This window comes from Carcharodon carcharias, chromosome 3 (genome assembly GCF_017639515.1).
Source record: "Carcharodon carcharias isolate sCarCar2 chromosome 3, sCarCar2.pri, whole genome shotgun sequence".
Classification (NCBI taxonomy): Eukaryota; Metazoa; Chordata; class Chondrichthyes; order Lamniformes; family Lamnidae; genus Carcharodon; species Carcharodon carcharias.
The window spans coordinates 37867745-37887920 of NC_054469.1; the positions used below are offsets into that span (position 1 = coordinate 37867745).

At 43.4% G+C, this 20176-nt stretch overlaps 1 protein-coding gene across 4 annotated transcripts in view; it reads right to left on the reverse strand.

The window, feature by feature from the left end:
- The window catches only part of dip2ca (disco-interacting protein 2 homolog Ca), a 594426-nt gene that overhangs the window by 52702 nt on the left and 521548 nt on the right, over positions 1-20176 (reverse strand). For all 4 annotated transcript variants that reach the window (XM_041184372.1, XM_041184370.1, XM_041184371.1 and 1 more), the window contains one exon: positions 16303-16473. In XM_041184372.1, coding sequence (XP_041040306.1) covers positions 16303-16473 — 171 coding nt within the window. The remainder of the gene's footprint in view (positions 1-16302; positions 16474-20176) is intronic.

Sequence of the window (20176 nt, forward strand, 5' to 3'; positions counted from 1 at the left end):
TCAGTGCCAATGAAGTTAGTTTTAAAGTGCAGTCACTGCTGTAACGTAGGAAACATTTGCACACAGCAAGGTCCCACAAACAGCAATGGGACAATGACCAATCCGTATTTTTAGTGGTGTTGATTGAGGAATACATTTTGGCCAGGGCCCGATGGGGCATATGGCCCACTCTTGAAATAACATCACCGTCATTGGTACAGCTGGTTACTAGACTGCCATTCCTAACTCTTCTGGTCACTGATATATGCTGTTTTTTCAGGATATTTGCGACAATGCTTCATAGTTGACTAGCTAAGAAACTATTATATGGTGGTTACTGTGGATGGCCTTATAAAAAGAGAATGAGAAAAATATAAAACTAATGACCCTCTGCAATTTACAGGATTTCAACTGTTGCGGAATGGATACTGCAATCTTTGTGGAGAATTAAGATCAACAGTTCCCTCAGTCTTTCATACCTTTTGGGCTGCATCTTCCGGTTGGCAAGTGGGGGGCAGCGGCAGGGCCCGCTCTCCGATGTGTAAATGAAGCAGGGTGATGTTGGGTGTGTGTCCTGACGTCACCCCGCATCAGTTAGATTTCTAGTTCAGCGGACGTGCAGCCGAGTTAGCTGCGCGCCCGCCAAGCTGTCAACGGCCACTTAAGGCCTTTAAAAAAAAGTAATTAAAGCTAATTACAGGACCTGCCCATCCAACCTTAAGGTTGGCGGGCAGGCAAGGAGGCCAGGCGGCCTATAGAAAAAACAGGAAACCTCACCCACGGGCAGGATGAGGTTTCATGAGGGCTTTAAAATGTTGAAATAAAAGAAATTGACATTTCCCAGCTCAGGCAGGCGCTTCTGTGGCCGCAAACCTGAATCAAGGATGGTGTGTTGCCTCCCTGGTGCCAGGGTCCAGAATGTCACGGAGCAGCTGCAGGACATTCTGGGGAGGGAAGGTAAACAGCCATTGGTCCTGGTACACATTGGTACCAACGACATAGGTAACCTAAGGGATGAAGACCTGAAAGCTCAGTACAGGAAGTTAGGAGATAAATTAAAATGCATGACCTCAAATGTTATAATCTCAGGATTACTCCCAGTTCCACGTGCTAGCGAGAGCAGGAATAAAAGGATAGACCAAATGAACACGTGGCTGGAGAGATGGTGTAGCCGGGAGGGATTCAGATTCTTGAGGCACTGGGACCAGTTCTGGGGAAGGTGGGACCAGTACAAACCAGACGGGCTGCACCCAGGTAGAGCTGGGACAAGTGTCCTTGCAGGGGCTTTTGCTAGTTCTGTTGGGGAGTATTTAAACTAGTGTGGCAGAGGGATGGGATCCCAGGAGTAGGATCAGATAGGTCAGATTCAGATCAGAAAAATGGAGGTAGAACATTAACTAGGGACATTGTGATAGACATGGAGTTACAGGAGAAGCAAAGTTTACATGGAGTTACAGGAGAAGCAAAGTTTACAAAGTGTCCAGCAAGGGAAATTGACGGGGTTAAACTGTCTATACTTCAATGCAAGGAGTATTACAAACAAGGTAGATGAGTTAAGGGCACAGGTAGACACATGGCAGCAGGATGTCATTGCTATAATGGAGACCTGGCTAAAGGAAGGACAAAACTGGTAGCTTAATATCCCTGGTTATAGAGTCTTTAGACACAATAGAGTAGGAGATAAGAAAAGGAGGGGGGTAGCCCTAACGGTTAAGGAATCAATTCCAGCTGTGAGAAGGGATGATATACTAAATGGGTCAACAAATGAGGCTTTATGGATTGAGTTTAAGAAATAAAAAAGGGGCAGTCACACTACTGGGAGTATACCACAGACCCCCAAATAATGAAAGGGAGATAGAAGAACAAATATGTAGGCAAATTTCTGCCTGTAAGAGCAAAAGGACAATAATAGTAGAAGACTTCAACTATCCTAATATCAACTGGGATTCAAACAACATAAGGGGCACTGAGGGAGAAATATTCATGCAGTGTGTCCAGGAAAATTTTTTCAACCAATTAGTGACAAACTCAACGAGAGGAGATGCAATTCTAGACCTAGTCTTGGGGAACGAAGAAGGGCAAGTCGGTGAAGTGACAGTTGGCGACCATGTTGGGGACAGTGATCACAATTCAGTTAGATTTAGCATTACCATGAAAAAGGACAGAGATAAGGCAGGAGTAAAAGTCTTGAACTGGGGGAAGGCAAATTTTGCAGAAATGAGAAGGGACTTGGCTGAGGTGCACTGGACAGCACGGCTGGAGGATAAAACAGTGGAAAACCAGTGAGAAGCGCAAAAAAGTGAGATCCTAATTGTGCAAAGTAGACATGTCCCCTACAAAAATAAGTGGTAATCTCCAAATCTAGACCCCCCTGGTTGTCTAGAGGAATACAGGGGAAGATCAAACAGAAAAAGAAAGCGTACGATAGGCACAAAGAACTAAGCACTGCAGATAGCCTAGACGAATATAGGAAATGCTGGGACGAAGTAAAAAAGGAAATAAGGAAATCAAAGAGAAGTCATGAAAAAAGATTAGCAACTAAAGTTAAAGATAATCCCAAAGATGTTTTACCAATACATTAATTCTAAAAGGCTAGTTAAGGAAAAAGTAAGACCTATCAGAGATGAAGATGGAAACTTGTGTGTAGATGCAGAGCTGTGGGAAGGGTTTTGAATGAATATTTTGTCTCTGTGTTTATAAAGGAAAGGGAGGATGTAGATATAGTAGTCCAGGAGGAACACGGCGAGATATTGGATGGGATAATCATAGAGAGGAAGTACTCGAAGGGCTGAAGTCCTTGAAAGTTGATAAGTCACCAGGGCCAGATGGATTGTTTCCGAGGCTGCTGAAGGAAGTCAGGGAGGAGATAGCAGAAGCTCTGAGGGTGATTTTCCAATCTTCACTGGATATAGGGGAGGTACCGGATGACTGGAGAAATGTAAACGTAGTTCCATTGTTTAAAAAGGGGTCAAAGGAAATGCCAAACAATTATAGGCCAGTTAGTCTTAGATCAGTGGTGAGCAAGTTAGTAGAATCAATCCTGAGAGATAGGATTAACTGTCATGTGGAAAGGCATGGACTAGTCAGGGATGATCAGCATAGATTTGTTAAAGGAAGGTCTTGCCTCACAAATTTGATTGAATTCTTTGAGGAAGTAACATGAAGGGTTGATGAAGGTAGTGCAGTGGATGTTGTGTACATGGATTTTAGCAAGGCTTTTGACAAGGTCCCACATGGCAGATTGGCCAGGAAAGTAAAAGCCCATGGGATTCAGGATAGTGTGGCAAACTGGATAAAAAGTTGGCTATGTAACAGGAAACAAAGGGTAATGGTCGATGGATGCCCTTGCGAATGGAAGGTTGGCTCAAGTGGTGTTCCACAGGGCTCGGTGTTGGGACCCTTGCTGTTTGTGTTATATATTAATGATTTGGACATGAACATGGGGGGGCACGTTTGGGAAATTTGCAGATGACACAAAGATTGGCCAAGTAGTGGATAGTGTAGAGGATAGCCATAATCTCCAAAACGATATAGATCGGTTGGCGGAGTGGGTGGTAAATTGGCAGACGAATTTTAACATAGAGAAGTGTGAAGTCATACATTTAGGGAGGTCAAACAGTTACAGGGATTACACAATAAATGGGAATATACTAAGAGGGGTAGATGAAGTGAGAGATCTTGGCGTACAAGTACACAGGTCCCTGAAGGCAGCAGTTCAAGTAGACAAGGTTGTAAAGAAGGCATATGGAATGCTCGCCTTCATTGGCAGAGGTATAGAATATAAAAGTAAGGATACAATGTTGGAATTGTATAAAACACTGGTGAGGCCACAACTGGAGTATTGTGTGCAGTTCTGGTCACCACAGTACAGGAAGGACGTAATAGCTCTGGAGAGAGTGCAGAGGAGGTTTACAAGAATGTTGCCAGGGTTAGAAAAGTGTAGCTACGGGGAGAGATTGGATAGGTTGGGGTTATTTTCCTTAGAACAAAGAAGGCTGAGAGGTGACTTGATTGAGGTACAAAATTATGAGGGGAATAGATAGAATGGACAGGATAAAATTGTTTCCCTTGATGGAGAATTCTAGAACCAAGGGACATAGATTCAAGATAAATGGCAGAAGGTGTAGGGGGAACATGAGGGGGAACTTTTTTTACGCAGAGTGTAGTAGGTGACTGGAATTCGCTGCCCAAGTTGGTGGTAGAGGCAGAAACTTTAAACTCTTTTTAAAAGTACCTGGATTTGCGCCTAAAGTGCTGTAAGCTGCAGGGCTATGGGCTGGGTGGAGGAAGGTGGGATTAGAAAGGGCACCTGGGTGTCCTCGGCCTGGCATGGGCAAGATGGGCCAAATGGCCCCCTTCTGTGCTGTAACTTTTCTATGATTCTATGTGACAGTGTCACATGAGGAGAGCTGTCAGGAATTTTTTTTCCACACTTCCGCAAATTTTTAAAACTTCCAGCGATCTCCCCGAGGCGGCACTTAGCCTCAGGGAGATCTGTGCGCTCTTTTGCGCACATGTACGAAAGAGCGCACTCCCGGCTCAGGGAATCCACCCCCCCCCAACCCCGGCCCACAGAGGGAGTGCTTAGCGCTTCCGGGCGGACTTCACACTGGGCAGGCCTTAATTGGCCCGCCCATGTAAAATGGCAGCGCACCCCCAACTGGGGGCATCAATCGCGAATACGCCTGCCCGTACCTACTCCCACACAACTCCCCCAACGGGGGGAAAATGTTGCTCTTTGTTTCTGCAATGTATAACAACAGTTGCAAATTCATGTCTTCTGCACTTAACTCAATTAAAAAATATTCTTGATTCTGAGGATAGTAACTTTCGTTTAAATTATATATTTCCCTTTAATGCAATGAGACTAAATTAAACAGGAAAGAGAAAAGAAAATATTTTTGTAATGCTAAACAAAGGTTTGAACTACCCAAATCTTTACATTGTTACCTCCCATTACAACAGCTCACTGTCCAGGTAAGTAGCTGTTCCTTCCTCCGGCCAGCCATTTTCAGACCAAAATGTTGGGCTTTCTTAATGAATGGAATTGACAGCAAAAATATTCTGTACATCCCTCTAGGGATGTTCACCAATAGAAGTATGTGGATTCAATAGGTAAATTACATGGATGAATTGATAGCATAAATAAAAATAAAGGGGTATTATATAATAGCCATTACAGACACATAGTGGCAAAGTGACCAAGACTGGGAGCTGAATATTCAAAGTTTATGATATTTTGGAAGGATAGGAAGAAGGGAAAGGAGATAGGGTAGCTCTGTTAATAAAGGATGAAATCAGTATAGTAGTGAGAAATTATCTAGGCTTAGAATGTCACTGGTGGAAGTAGTTTATAGGCCCCCTTAGCAACAGCTACACTATAAGATAAGTGTAAACCAAGAAATAATGGGGGATTGTAAGAAAGATACTGCAATAATTGTGGATGATGTTAATCTTCATATGGATTGAACAAATCAAATTGGCAAAATTAGTCTTGAGGATGAGACCACAGAGTTTATTCAGGACAGTTTCTTAAAAGAATACCGTGTAGAACCAACCAAGGAACAAGCTACCTTAGACTTCACAATGTGCAATGAAATAAGATTAATTACTGATCTCATAGTAAAGGATTCTGTCAGCAAGAGTTATCGCAAAGTGATAACAATTCACAATTAGTTAGAGGGTGAGAAATGTGGTTCTGAAACTAGTGTCGTAAACTTAAATAAAGCCAATTATGAAGGTATGAAGATAGAGTTGGCTAAAATAGACTGGGAAAATAGGTTAAAAGATAAAAGAAAAGTAGGTAAACAGTAACAGACATTTAAGGATATATTTCATATCTCTCAACAAGACACATTCCATTGCAAAAGACCCTATGAGAAGGACGAACCATCTGTAGTTAACTAAGTTAAGAATTATATCAAATTGAAAGAAAAAGCATTCAGTGCTGCAAAGATTAGTGGTAAGCCAGAAAGTTGGGAAAACTTTTAGAAATCAGAAAAAGATTAGATAAAAAAAGGAGAAATTAGAATTTGAGAGTAAACAAGGCAAAAAATATTAAAATGGACAGTAAGAGCTCATACAAGTATATAAAGTGGGGGGAGGGGGGGTGGGAAGTAGATCAAGTAAATGTTGGTCCCTTAGGGGATGAGACTGAGGGATTAATAATAGGGAAAAAGGAAATGGCAGGAACTTTGAAGAAGTATTTTGTACCTGCCTTCATGTTAGAAGACACAAAACATCCTAAAGATAGTAGAAAATCAAAGGGAAAAAGATAAGGAGGAACATAATACAATCAGTCTCACTAGAGGCAAAGTACTAGGAAAACTAAGAGGATTAAAGGTTTACAAATCCCCTGGACCTGATAGCCTACATCCTGGAGTCTTAAAAGAAATAGATGCAGAGACTGTGGGGGCATTGGTTGGAAACTTTCAAAATTCCCTAGATTCTGGAAAGAATCCAGCAGATTGGAAAACTGCAAACATAACTCCACTATTCAAGAAAGGAGGAAGACAGAAAGCAGGAAGCTATAGGCCAGTTAGCCTAACATCCGTTATTGGTCATTTGGCCCCTCAAGTCTGCTCCGCAATTCAACTGGATCATGGGTGATCTGCTTGAATGCCATTTTCCCCATTTCTAGATGTTTAAGGTATCCATTAATATCTTTAACATCTAGAAATCTATTGACCTATTTTTTGAACATACTCAATGACTGAGCCTCTACACATTCTGAGGTAAAGAATTCCAAAGATTCACCACCCACGGAGTGGAGAAAACTCTCCTTATCTCTGTCCTAAATGACCCAGCTTTTATTCTGAGACTGTGTCCGCTGGTTCTAGAACACCCCAGCCAGGGGAAGCATCCTTCCTGCATCTATCCTGTTGAGCCTTGTAAAAAGTTTGAACGCTTCAATAAAGATCACCTCTCATTCTTCCAAGTTCTAGAGAATACAGGCCCAGTCTCTCCAGTCTCTCCTTGTAGGATAATCCCGCCATCCCAGGGATTAGTCTGGTGAACCACAGCCCTCCAGGGCTATGGGCCAAGCGCTGGAAAATGGGGTTAGTGTAGTCAGACCTTTGCTGACTGGTGTGGACACAATGGGTCGAATGGCCTCCTTCTGTGTTGTAAATGTCTATGAATCTACTCTGAGTCAAACCGCACAGAATACTCCACGTGCAGTCTGACCAAGACTCTATACAATTGCAGCAAGACTTCTTTATTCCTGTACTCAAGTTCACTTGCAGTAAAAGCCAAAGCACCATTTGCTTTTCTAATTACTTACTACACCTGTATGCAAGCTTTCAGTAACTTATGAAAAAGGGCACCCGAGTCCCTTCGGACATCAACACTTCCCAATCTCTCACCATTTAAAAATACTCTGCTTTTGAGAAATACTCCTCAGATACTGAGGAAGTCCATATTCAAATACTGCAAGGCCTGGACAATATCCAGGCTTGGGCTGACAAGTGCCAAGTAACTTACGTGCCATACAACTGCCAGACAATGACCGTCTCCAATAAGAGAGAATCTAACCATCGCCCCTTGACATTAAATGGCATTACCTTCGCTGAATCCCCCACTTTCAACATCCTGGGGTTACCACTGACCAGAAACTGAACTGGATTAGTCATATAAATACTGTGGCTACAAGTGCAGGTCAGAGACTAGGAATCCTATGGTGAGTAACTCACCTCCTGACTCCCCCAAGCCTTTCCACCATCTACAAGACACAAGTCAAGAATGTGATGGAATACTCTCCACTTGCTTGGATGAGTGCAGCTACAACAACACTCAAGAAACCTGATACCATTCAGGACAAAGCAGCCCACTTGATTGGCACCCCTTCCACAAATAGTGACTCCCTCCACAACCGACGCACAGTAGCAGCAGTGTGTACCATTTACAAGATGCACTGCAGCAACTCACCAAGGCTCCTTAGGTAGCACCTTCCAAACCCATGACCCCTACCATCTAGAAGGACAAGGGCAGCAGATACACAAGAGCACCACCACCTGGAAGTTCCCCTCCAAACCACTCAACATCCTGACTTGGAAATATATCGTCATTCCTTCAATGTCGCTGGGTCGAAATCCTGGAACTCCCTTCCTAACAGCACATGGGTTTACCTATCCACCACAGGGACTGCAGCTGTTTGTACCACCTTAAGGGAATTAGGGATAAGCAATAAACGTTGGCCTAACCAGTGATGCCCACATCCCATAAATGAACAAATAAATAAAATTCTGGTTTTCCTACCAAAGTGAACAACTTCATATTTTTCCACATTATATTCCATCTGCCATGTTCTTGCCCATTCAAGAGTAAGGTAGCTGAGAATATATACTCAGCACATAAAGACAAGGGTAAAGGGTGTCAAAGGGTAATTAAAGCAAAACATGCTGCAAATACTCAACAAGTCTGGCAACATCTGTGGCGAGAGAAACAGAGTTAAGCTTTCAGGCCCATGGCCTTTCATCTGAACTGATTTTTCCAGCATTTTCTTTGCATTTCAGATTTCCAGCATCCGCAGTATTTTGCTTTTGTATTAATGTCAAAGGGCGAAGAAGATGTCAAAAGATAATGAGCTACATAGAAGGTGCAAGCAATGAAGGCACACAGTGATACATGCATACTACTAAAAACCACTGATATAATCCAGCAATGAGACACAATAAGGAACTGGGCAGGGTAGCATAGGGAGATTTTCAGACTGTCAAAGAGAAAATTAGATTAAATTCAGGAACGTGACATGATCAGCTGAAGTGTGGCTCGAAGAATGGAAAGGGCAGAGAAGGGATAATAACTTGCAAAGTGATATCATATTACATATAAAGCAGTACCACATAGACATTATGGCACAGAGGCAGGCCTGTTGGCCCAACTGGTAGATGCCAGTGTTTATGCTCCACACAAGCCTCCTCCAACTTGCTTCATCTCACCCTATCAAAATGCCCTTCTACTCTTTTCTCCCTCATTAACAAACAATACTATCCACCCAGAATCTATGGAGGGTAGGGAAGAGTGAAAGATATACCTGTACATTTTATTTTATTGTCCTTTATGCAATATTGAATTTTGTTTCACCACAATTTCACTTCCGCAGTCTCTCACCCATTTCTAAATAGTGGAAGTGAAAGATCTGCATTATTTTTCGCCTTCACATAAACTTATAAAGAAGCTAAATTATAAACACTACCACCATTAATTACTCAAGAAGTGCAAGATATCAGCTGGCCTCCTGATTAAGTTAATATTGTATAAGATGTACAGTTCTTATCTTGCGGTTCAGCTGTCTTCCTTTACCCTTTAAAACAGCACAAAGGCACATAAGTAAACACTCACTTTAGCTATGAATTCAATTACACTGAAGTGCTTTATCTTAGTACCTTGACTGTAAAATAAGGGCAAGGGCTATGCGAGTACAATATTAAATACAAATATTATTCCTAGCGTCTTAGTGATTGATCGCACAACTACTCAGGCTGATAAAACAATTTCACCTAGCATTGTACAAACAAGTTTAAACAAAACAAAAACAGAATTACCTGGAAAAACTCAGCAGGTCTGGCAGCATTGGCGGAGAAGAAAAGAGTTGACGTTTCGAGTCCTCGTGACCCTTCGACAGAACTTGAGTTGGAGTCCAAGAAAGAGTTGAAATATAAGCTGGTTTAAGGTGTGTGTGTGGGGGGCGGAGAGATAGAGAGACAGAGAGGTGGGGGGGTGGGTGTGGTTGTAGGGACAAACAAGCAGTGATAGAAGCAGATCATCAAAAGATGTCAACGACAATAGTACAATAGAACACATAGGTGTTAAAGTTACAGTTGGTGATATTATCTAAACGAATGTGCTAATTAAGAATGGATGGTAGGGCACTCAAGGTATAGCTCTAGTGGGGGTTTTTTTTTTATATAATGGAAATAGGTGGGAAAAGGAAAATCTATATAATTTATTGGAAAAAAAAGGAAGGGGGAAAACAGAAAGGGGGTGGGGATGGGGGAGGGAGCTCACGACCTAAAGTTGTTGAATTCAATATTCAGTCCGGAAGGCTGTAAAGTCCCTAGTCGGAAGATGAGGTGTTGTTCCTCCAGTTTACGTTGGACTTCACTGGAACAATGCAGCAAGCCAAGGACAGACATGTGGGCAAGAGAGCAGGGTGGAGTGTTAAAATGGCAAGCGACAGGGAGGTTTGGGTCATTCTTGCAGACAGACCGCAGGTGTTCTGCAAAGCGGTCGCCCAGTTTACGTTTGGTCTCTCCAATGTAGAGGAGACCACACCTGCGGTCTGTCCGCAAGAATGACCCAAACCTCCCTGTCGCTTGCCATTTTAACACTCCACCCTGCTCTCTTGCCCACATGTCTGTCCTTGGCTTGCTGCATTGTTCCAGTGAAGTCCAACGTAAACTGGAGGAACAACACCTCATCTTCCGACTAGGGACTTTACAGCCTGCCGGACTGAATATTGAATTCAACAACTTTAGGTCGTGAGCTCCCTCCCCCATCCCCACCCTCTTTCTGTTTCCCCCTTCCTTTTTTTTTCCAATAAATTATAAAGATTTTCCTTTTCCCACCTATTTCCATTATATTAAAAAAAAACCCCACTAGAGCTATACCTTGAATGCCCTACCATCCATTCTTAATTAGCACATTTGTTTAGATAATATCACCAACTTTAACACCTATGTGTTCTATTGTACTATTGTCGTTGACATCTTTTGATGATCTGCTTCTATCACTGCTTGTTTGTCCCTACAACCACAGCCCCCCCCACCTCTCTCTCTATCTCTCCGCCCCCCACACACACACCTTAAACCAGCTTATATTTCAACTCTTTCTTGGACTCGAACTCAAGTTCTGTCGAAGGGTCATGAGGACTCGAAACGTCAACTCTTTTCTTCTCCGCCGATGCTGCCAGACCTGCTGAGTTTTTCCAGGTAATTCTGTTTTTGTTTTGGATTTCCAGCATCCGCAGTTTTTTTGTTTGTATCTCTAAGTTTAAACAAAGTTGCTTTTGCACAGAATGTATATATATTTTTAATCATCTTCCTCAACAGAATATTAAATAACTTAAAGTTTACTCAATTTGTCAAGAAATAATTGAAAGGCATTGGCACAGCTTATGCTGCAAACCAAACCCCACCAAGGTTAGCTTTGCTGCTACTAATCCATGGAATATTTTCATTTTATGTTAAATAACCATCGTAATCATTCCTGTGTATCACTGTTAAATATTAGGCTGAGTTTTGTGGTTGGTGGCGAAGCAACAGCATTTGCGCTGAACTTAAAGGAAACCATGGGCTTTCCTTTCCCCCAACGGCAGTTAAATCTGGTGTCAAGTCAGGTATGCAGCAGCAGTGATGTCAGTGAGCTGGGTAAGCAGCCAAACATATTGAAGTATTCTCCGAGACAGCCACCAGGAAGCCGAAAGCACTTTATTCTTCCCTTTTAATTTAAATTTTCAGACAGCAAAATAATTGATGATGATTGGATTTTGGTAGAAATTGAAATGTTAATATAAACAAACTTCAAAAAAGTTATGTAATTTATTAGAATGGTAAAATCTCGCATTCCACAAATATCAAATTAGCTTTTCAGGGTCAACGATGTTCAGAGGTGATTATGAAGTCAGCACACTGTTAAAAACCCAGCTATATTGGGTAACTTTGTCAAGGTTCTTATAGTGAGACCAACATTGTAAAAGTCTAAGTTCTCATCAATTCACTGATTAGTACGCAGACTGGAGGAGGGGGGGTGTCAACAGCATGTCTCTCAGTGGAGCATTGAATAACCGATGGTAACTTCTGGATTTCCACATTATGTTGCACATGTTTGGACTCCAGAAGTTACCGTCAGATTCAGTGCAGTAAAGGTGGTGAACGTTGACAGTTTCGCTGTCATTATCACTGAAAAATATGGGCATTGCACACCATCCACTAAGGCCACATCCAATATAAACGTTTTAAATTTCTTCTAGGGTACTCCAAAGGTCTAGTGTTAATTTAGATTAATATTACAAAATTCCAAATAAATTCTTAATCTATGAATATTGAAGCTGACTAAAGGTGACTAAATATAATACCGAAAGATAATGTTTCAAGAAAAAATTGAGAAGGCAGAAAAAAATTACACAATTTGCTTTCACAAAACAAAAATCAATCGAAGTCTAAAAAAGACATAAGGCAAGACATAAAATCCTACAAGGTTGTAAAGATCTGTATCCAGGAACTCAAAAAAGATAGAACTATAGTTGTTTGATAGCCGTTCTCTGCCTGAACAACCATGATTTGTTTAAGTAACAACTAGCATTGAATTGCTATTACAAGTCATTTGTTAAAAGAACACAGATTGTTTGAACAGGGAGCACCTGTCAAACAACACAATTTTATTCTTTTTTTAGTTCCGGAATATAGATCCTTACAACCTTGTAGATCTTTACGTCTTGCCTGGTATTTTTTTTAGACTTGGATTGATTTTTGCTTTGTGAAAGCAAGTTGTAGACATAATCAGTTTTATTGATCTAAATGCTCCCACGCAGTTTGAAATCAGGGCTTGAAACAGCTTCGTAGCACATGGTTAGCATTGAGCTGTAATTTTCTAAAAAAAGAAATATTGGCACGGACTTTATGCTAGAAGTTAATGGTGAGGTTGTCAACGCTCAACATTGTTAAGCAGTAAATCGGACAGCAACTTCCAGCATCTGCACTTATATTGCTATTCAAGTTACACTGCTCATCCAGAACCTTCACGATACCAGTATCTCACCAAGAGATGGAGTATACAAATAAATGATAAATATCCACTAACCAGTTAGAAAAAGTTAGGGCTTGTCCATTTAGGTGTAAGTGCGTTTTTAATAATGTGATAATTACTGCCAAACAATCTCTCAAGCAGTGAAAATTAACTTTCCAACTGTGGAGTCACATTCCTTCAGCTTTTAATTATTTTGAGAAGTTTATAAAATGCATTTTTAAAAAACTTTTTCTTGTCTTTTTTATCTATCACTGTCTTTCTTAATCCCATTTTCTTTTAATCTCTACTATCTTTTCTATACATACTGAATTAGCTATTCCAACTTACACGTCTTCATTCACAGTATGGGCACCAAAGTGAGGATTCTTCGATCTGTTTGGTTAAGGAGTAAGGGAGTTGCTTGCTAAGTTTGAACAGGCCCCAAAACCCTGTGGAAGGTGCCATTTTCTACTGCTGCTGATGGTTTTGAAGGCAAGTGACTCATTAAATCCAATGGGCAGCCTGCCTGCCATCTGCCCACCCACCCCAGGATTTAACTGGCAGCAGGAGAGGCCCATGCCAAGTGTCCACACTAGTGAATTTCACTGTGCATGTTGGCGGTGGGCGAGCGGTCCCTTATTAACCGGCCCCTGAGCCCAGTGAGGGTCCCCTACAAGATTTCCCTCCCTCCGTGGCCTCTCAAACCCCAGATTTCCATTGTTACTCCTCCTTTGTTGGGGGCTACCAGCTTGGCGCCAGGCGAGATCCCCAAACACTGCACACCTCCGTCCTGAAGAGCAGCCAGCCTCTGATTGGCTGGCAGCTCTCAAAACCGGAACTTCATGATTCAGAAGGCAGATGTCTTGCCGCCCAACTTTGCTGTCGACAGTGCTATCAAGTAGCACCTACTCAGCAAGGAGCTGCTCACTGATGCTCAATCTGGGTACTCCCAGCACCACTCAGCTCCTGATATTACAGCCTTGGTCCAAACATGGGCAAAAGAGCTGAACTCAAAAGGTGAAGTGAGAGCGACTGCCCTGGACATCAAGGCAGCATTTGTCCAAACGTGGCATCAAGGAGCCCTAGCAAAACTGAAGTCAATATCAATCAGGAGAAAAACTGTCTGCTGGTTAGAGTCATGCCTAGCACAAAGGAAGATGGTTCTAGTTGTTGGAGGTCATTCATCTCAGTCCTAGGACATTTCCGCAGGGGTTTCTCAGGGTAGTGTCCTAGGTGCAACCATCTTCAGCTGCCTCTTCAATGACCTTCCTTCCATCATAAGGTCAGAAGTGGGGATGTTCGCTGATGATTCAACTATGTTCAGCAGCACTATGCTCACTCATGACTCCTCAGATACTGGAGCAGTCCATGTGCAGCAAGACCTGGACAACATTCAGACTTGGGCTCATAAAAGGCAATGACCATCTCCAACAAGAGAGAATCTAACCATCTTCCCTTGACCTTCAACGGCATTATCATGGTCGAAATCCACCATGATCAACATCCAGCTGGTTACCATTGACCAAAAAATGAACTGTACCAGCCACACAAATGCTGTAACTACAAGAGCTCAGAGGCTGGGAATTCAGAGGCGAATAACTTACCTCTTGACTCCTCAAAGCATAAGTCAGGACTGTGATGGAATTCTCTCCATTTGCCTGGATGAGAACAGCTCAACAACACTCAAGAAGCTCAACACCATTCAGGACAAAACAGCGCACTTGATTGGCACACCATCTTAAACATTCACTCCCTCCATCACCAACACACAGTGGCAGCAGTGTGTATCATCAACAAGATGCTCTACAGCAACTCACCAAGGATCCTGTGACAGGACCTTCCAAATCTGCAACATCTGCCACCTAGAAGGACAAGGGCAGCAGATGCACAGAAACACCACCACCTGCAAGTTCCCCTCCAAGGCACACATCATCCTGACTTGGAACAATGTTGCCATTCCTTCACTGTCGCTGGGTCAAAATCATGGAGCTCCCTTCCTAACAGCGCTGCGGGTGTACCTACAACATCCTGACTGCTGCAGTTCAAGAAAGTGGCTCACTATCAACTGCTCAAGGGCAATTAGAGATGGGTATTAAATGCTGGCCTAGCCAGTGAAACCAGCATCCCATGAAAGAATAATTTCTAAGAAAGTCTTTTAATAGTCAACTGGCTATTAAATGGCTGAGGGGCAGCTGGCGTCCCCTTGGTGGGCTCCTCCAGACTTTTTAGCAAGGGGGGGATATGAAATAGGGTGTCTCGCTTAATTCAGCCCAAGGTCTTAGTGCAAGTGTAGGTGCAATGAAAGGCAAGTGCTGTTCATTCGCAGCTAACTGCAAAATCTGGGCCAATATGAAAGCTGATAAAAATAGCCTGTCATTGGAAAGAACAGAAGACAAGTGACCTCGCAAACTCTTTAATTAAAATGCAATTTGCTATCACACAGAGCAGATTTATATTGTGTGCCATGAGCAACAAAATTGTAAACACACCAATTTAAATAGATCTACATTTATAAAAACATTTACACGATGGAGAAAGGAAATTTCGCCATTGACTGAAATCTCTTGATGTGTCCGGAAGAATTGCTAAGCGATAATTTTACATGCATATCACTTCAGGAAACCAGCTTGCTATGTTCCTACCATGAAATCAAAACACCACAAAACTCCAATGTTCCTTTAACCTGATTTGCATGAAGTGCTCAACTTATGACCCATATTTCACACAAATAATTTTTCCCAAACGTGGAACAATTTTGTGCAGTCTATGACTGACACCGTTTGATGATCATACGTTGGTTAATAATGCATTTGAACAACTATGGTTCATCACAGATTCAAATCTGAATGCAATGCAGAAAATTCACACCTCTGCCTTGACAAATCGATGCCCTTTTTGCTGCCATACTTAGGGTAAAACTAGTTTCACCAAAAACAAAAAACAAAATATAGATTTCTATTCAGATCCTAGATTAATTTTCTATTTCAATGACGTTGGTTGGTTATTAGTCATTTCTGTCTATTAACAAGTTGCAGAATTATTGCCCTATGTCCAAGTTACTACTTCTATTGATGTGTTGCAAAGGCACTGAGGGCTAATTAATTGTATTTGAATAGCTTCAGACAAGCAACTAGAAGCTTTTTTAAATACTTCTAGGCTGTAAACAGGAGAGTTGCTGACTGACATCTGATCTATGGTCCTTTATCTCTATCGTACAGATCTAAAGCGTTAAACTGTCTGTCTTAATACATCAGAAAAGACTCTGCCAGCCTCGTTCCAACAAATGTTTATTTACAATCGGTTACGTCTGTATCAAATGAAAAAGCTAGGGAGAGGCTGCAGTCATACTATGACATCATTAATATACGATTACGTAAATCCCAAGCTTCAAAAAAATTGCACTTTCCCAGCAAGCATAAAGCATGCAATTACTATTAATCAGAGAGAAAAACAAATCAATATGAAACATAAGAAAACCTAAAAGATCTATAAAGCCAGACAATTAGTCACAAACAGAAAAAGGAGTCTATCATTTTTTTTACACTTTATTTACAACTGTAATAAGGACAAATATATTCACAACTGTAAATGTGTTACCTGAAGGCAAATAGCAAGATTCACTCTGCAGCCAAACGATGTACTAACTGCTCTTGGGTTAAGGTTCAGGTCCTTAAATAACTTAGAAAAAGACTGGGTGAGAGCAATTCGAGGGCGTTCTTCGGCAACAACAACACAGGTCCGTACTCGAGATAGATCCAATCCCCTTGTCTAAAAACAGAAAACATAAATTGGCAAAATAGTTGTTTGGTAGTACAGAAGTTGAGTATTGCTGAAAAAGAGAGACTTTTTGTCAAAGCTTTTCATATTGCACTCATCAGGGCAATTTGCAACGTAATACCAATGTCAGAGGAAACAACATATTTGTACTGTATGAGAAGAGAATGCAAATTGGTTGGCAAGTGGACTCTGACTGGTAGAGGCATTGCCATGGAGAATGCTCCAGTGGATTCTGACTGACAGTTAACTGCCAAGCACTGTTTGAAATTTAAACCAGACAGCTTGACTCTGATTGGGCAAGACATTGTCCTGGGGAATGAACCAGCAAATGCCTATCACTTATTTTGTTTTGCTGAGCCAGGCACAATGTGTGTACATGTTCCTTCTGCCTGGAAAGGACAGGGCCCTTCTTATTAATATATGTAGCTTCCAGTACACGCATATGCGCCACACTGCAAGCCCAACTGACGACCTCAAACTGGTTGCTAGCATAATTCTTAGCACACTGAGGAATATTTAGCAAATGTTGTCCAATCGTGGAATCACATCTAATGTTGGACACTGTGTTTTGAGTTTTACAAGCATGGGCTGGTTGGGTACAGCCCACACCTTGTCCATTGCGAACAGCGGAAGGGATGTGCTGTTTGATACGATCCACCAGTCTTTAGGACGTATGGCTTACAATACCTAGCATCATATTGGCACTGAAATTCGTACAACACATCATTCATTTGTTGATAGGCAGAACATCTTTTAGGCTTGGCGGCTGCATGCTGTTAGTGGTGAGCAACACTCGTATTACTACTGTATAGTAGCAGCGTGAAACAGCTAGCTTTACCTGTTGCTCAAATTTTTGAGATACCTTGCTCTTCCAGGGTAACCTGAGGTAGACTAGACACTTTTCAGGGCCTTGGGCCCATTCATGAGTTTTCGGGATATACAGTGCAAAATGATCTGATCAGGGTAGCCATTATCCTGCAGGATGTCTATGATGCACCCTATTTCAGCACCAAGCTTGCATGGTGAGCAAATGGCTTGGGTCCTATTTACAAGGTTGCCAATAAGGCCAATCTTGTAGCATGTGGATCTGCAAGAAAGCAGGCTTGCAGTAGGCCGTAGTAGAGAACCCCCAGCAGAGTTCTCAACTAATAGGTCAAGGAAAGGGAGTTCATTTGACTGCTTTATTTCAAAGGTGAATTTGAGTGCAGGATGGAGACTATTAAGACATGTAAGGAAGTTATTACACACAGCTGCGGATTTAAATATATTGGCAACCAGTGCCGCAAGAGGATGAATGATCTCCTCCGTTCCACCAGGGTAAGTCACTCTTCTCATCACTCTCAATTCTCACACTCTCAAACCCATTGCACATCCACAGGGCCCTCACTCACTGCCAGTTCAAGGGACATCACCATTCACTCTCTCACACTCACCATCATTGTCCTCATCCCGTCCATGGGGCCATTCACCACCTACACATGCCAGGCATACTTATTGTCTGGTCTGGCAGGCATCCTGCTTACACTCTCTCCGTCTCTATTCATGCAGGACAAATTGGCACACAACAAGAGGGAGAGGTCGCTTACCGATGGACGAATGCCTGAAATCAAAGCCCTCACGATCTTTGGAAACAGAGTCATTCAGCTGGCTGTTGATGATCTGGACTGGTCCTGTGCTGACGGTGAGGTCGGTGCTCTACCAAGTGAGGATCCAGCAGTGCAACATCCATCGGACAACCATGCTGTGAGTGGTGGGTCCTGTTTCACAGGCCACTGCTATGCACTAATTATCTCTCTTCACTTTCAGAGGCGCATCTGCCAAACAGCCAATGGAATCCATGACCCAGGGCTTCCAATCATGTCCTCAAAGAAACCTCTGAAGAGGAATCTAAAGGCACCCTCCCTGATGTACCATCACAATGCTCACCCACACCTTCCACCATTGCAGAGACACATTCCTCGGTGGGACCTAGCTCTACAGTAGCCTCGGGATTACAATCTGGTGAACACATCACACTTTCTGATCCACAGCAGGTGGTGACAGGGACTTCCCAGGTTACCAGCACTTAGAGACAGCTAATTTGCTGAGTCCAAGTCAGATGATGGGCCTCTGGACTCCATCGTGTCACAGTTGCCGGAGCTGCAAAGGCAAGCTTGGGAACATCAGGAAGGGATGTCCGCTACACTCATCAGATTGCAAGGCATGATGGAGGAGTCCATCCACCTTCAGGCTGAGGTGATAGCACCAGCATACCAACTTACTAAGGTAGGATGGCAGCAGCCATGGAGACCATGGTCCAGCTCGTCACTCCTGCACTGCTGCATGGGCTCAATTCCACTGCTGATGCCATAGTTGGGCTCCAACAGTGTGTACACAAGAGGGGTGCGATCCCACGCCAGCAACCCCTTCTCTTCAAGGAGTCTGCCAGGGGCCCTTGGGCCCCACTGAGAGGGGGATCAGCAGGTACACTCGCCGGAGCCATCCACCCAGGTGACTCCGAGAGTGTCCAGCCCATCCGAATCTCCACTTCCTGTGACCCCAGCAGGTCCAGTGATCAATGGAGTGTCCTTGATGCATGTCATCATCATCCTCCTGCAATTGAGCGACTATGAGGGCCTCCACTGCAATTCCATGACAGGAGCATTGTCACAGAGGGTATGTATGCTGCCATAAGCCTGACTGGAATCAAACATTCATAGTTGCAATGTGAGGATCTATGATGTCTCCTCACTTCATGTGGTCATCATCCTCCACAAATCTAGCAGCTAAAATGGTGTCCTGAGTGCACCCTCTCGTCTGGCCAGTGCGAGGACCTCATCGCCGTCATCACCTTCCAGAACCTTCTCACCCTCATCACCGTCAACGTCCTCATCGGAGGAGATCTCCAGCCCCTGCATCTCCTCCTCAGCCAGCTCCTCTACCCTTTGTGGCGCCAGGTTGTAAAGGGTGCAGCAGGCGGCAACGATGCGTGACACCCACTGTGGACTATATTGCAGGGCTTCATCAGGCCGATCCAAGCACCGGAACCTCATCTTCAGCAACCTGATGGTTTGCCCCACCAAGTTGCAAGCTGCAGCATGAGCCTCATTATGGCGTTGCTCTGCTGCAGTCTGAGGCCACCGCACGGGTGTCATCAGCCACAGCTTCTGCAGGTAGCCCTTGTCCCCGAGGAGCCATCCCTGTAGCTTCTATGCATCCCGGAAGACGTCAGGGATCTGTGACCGACTGAGAACGTAAGAGTCGTGCACAAACCCTGAAAACTGTGCGCAGACCTGCAGGATGCATTTGTTGTGGTCGCACAGCAGCTGAAGGTTCAGCGAATGGAACCCCTCCCGCTTGATGTGGTAGACCGCATGTTGAAATGGAGATCTGAGCGCCAGGTGAGTGCAGTTGATGGCACCCTGCACCAGTGGGAAACCCGAGATCTGGGTAAATCCCAGTGCTCTTGCATCCTGGCTGCCCTGGTCCCATGCAAAATGCACAAAGTTGTGTGCTCTTCCAAAGATAGCAATCTGTGACGCATTTGTGGGTGGAGGCTTGTGATATCCCTCAGAGGTCACCTGCGGAGCCCTGAAAGGAGCCACTGGCACAGAAATTGAGTGCCGCGGTCTCTTTCACAGCCACTGGCAATGGATGCCCTCCATATCCATGTGGCATCATATCCTGCAGTAGCTGGCAGATGAGCGACCAGTTC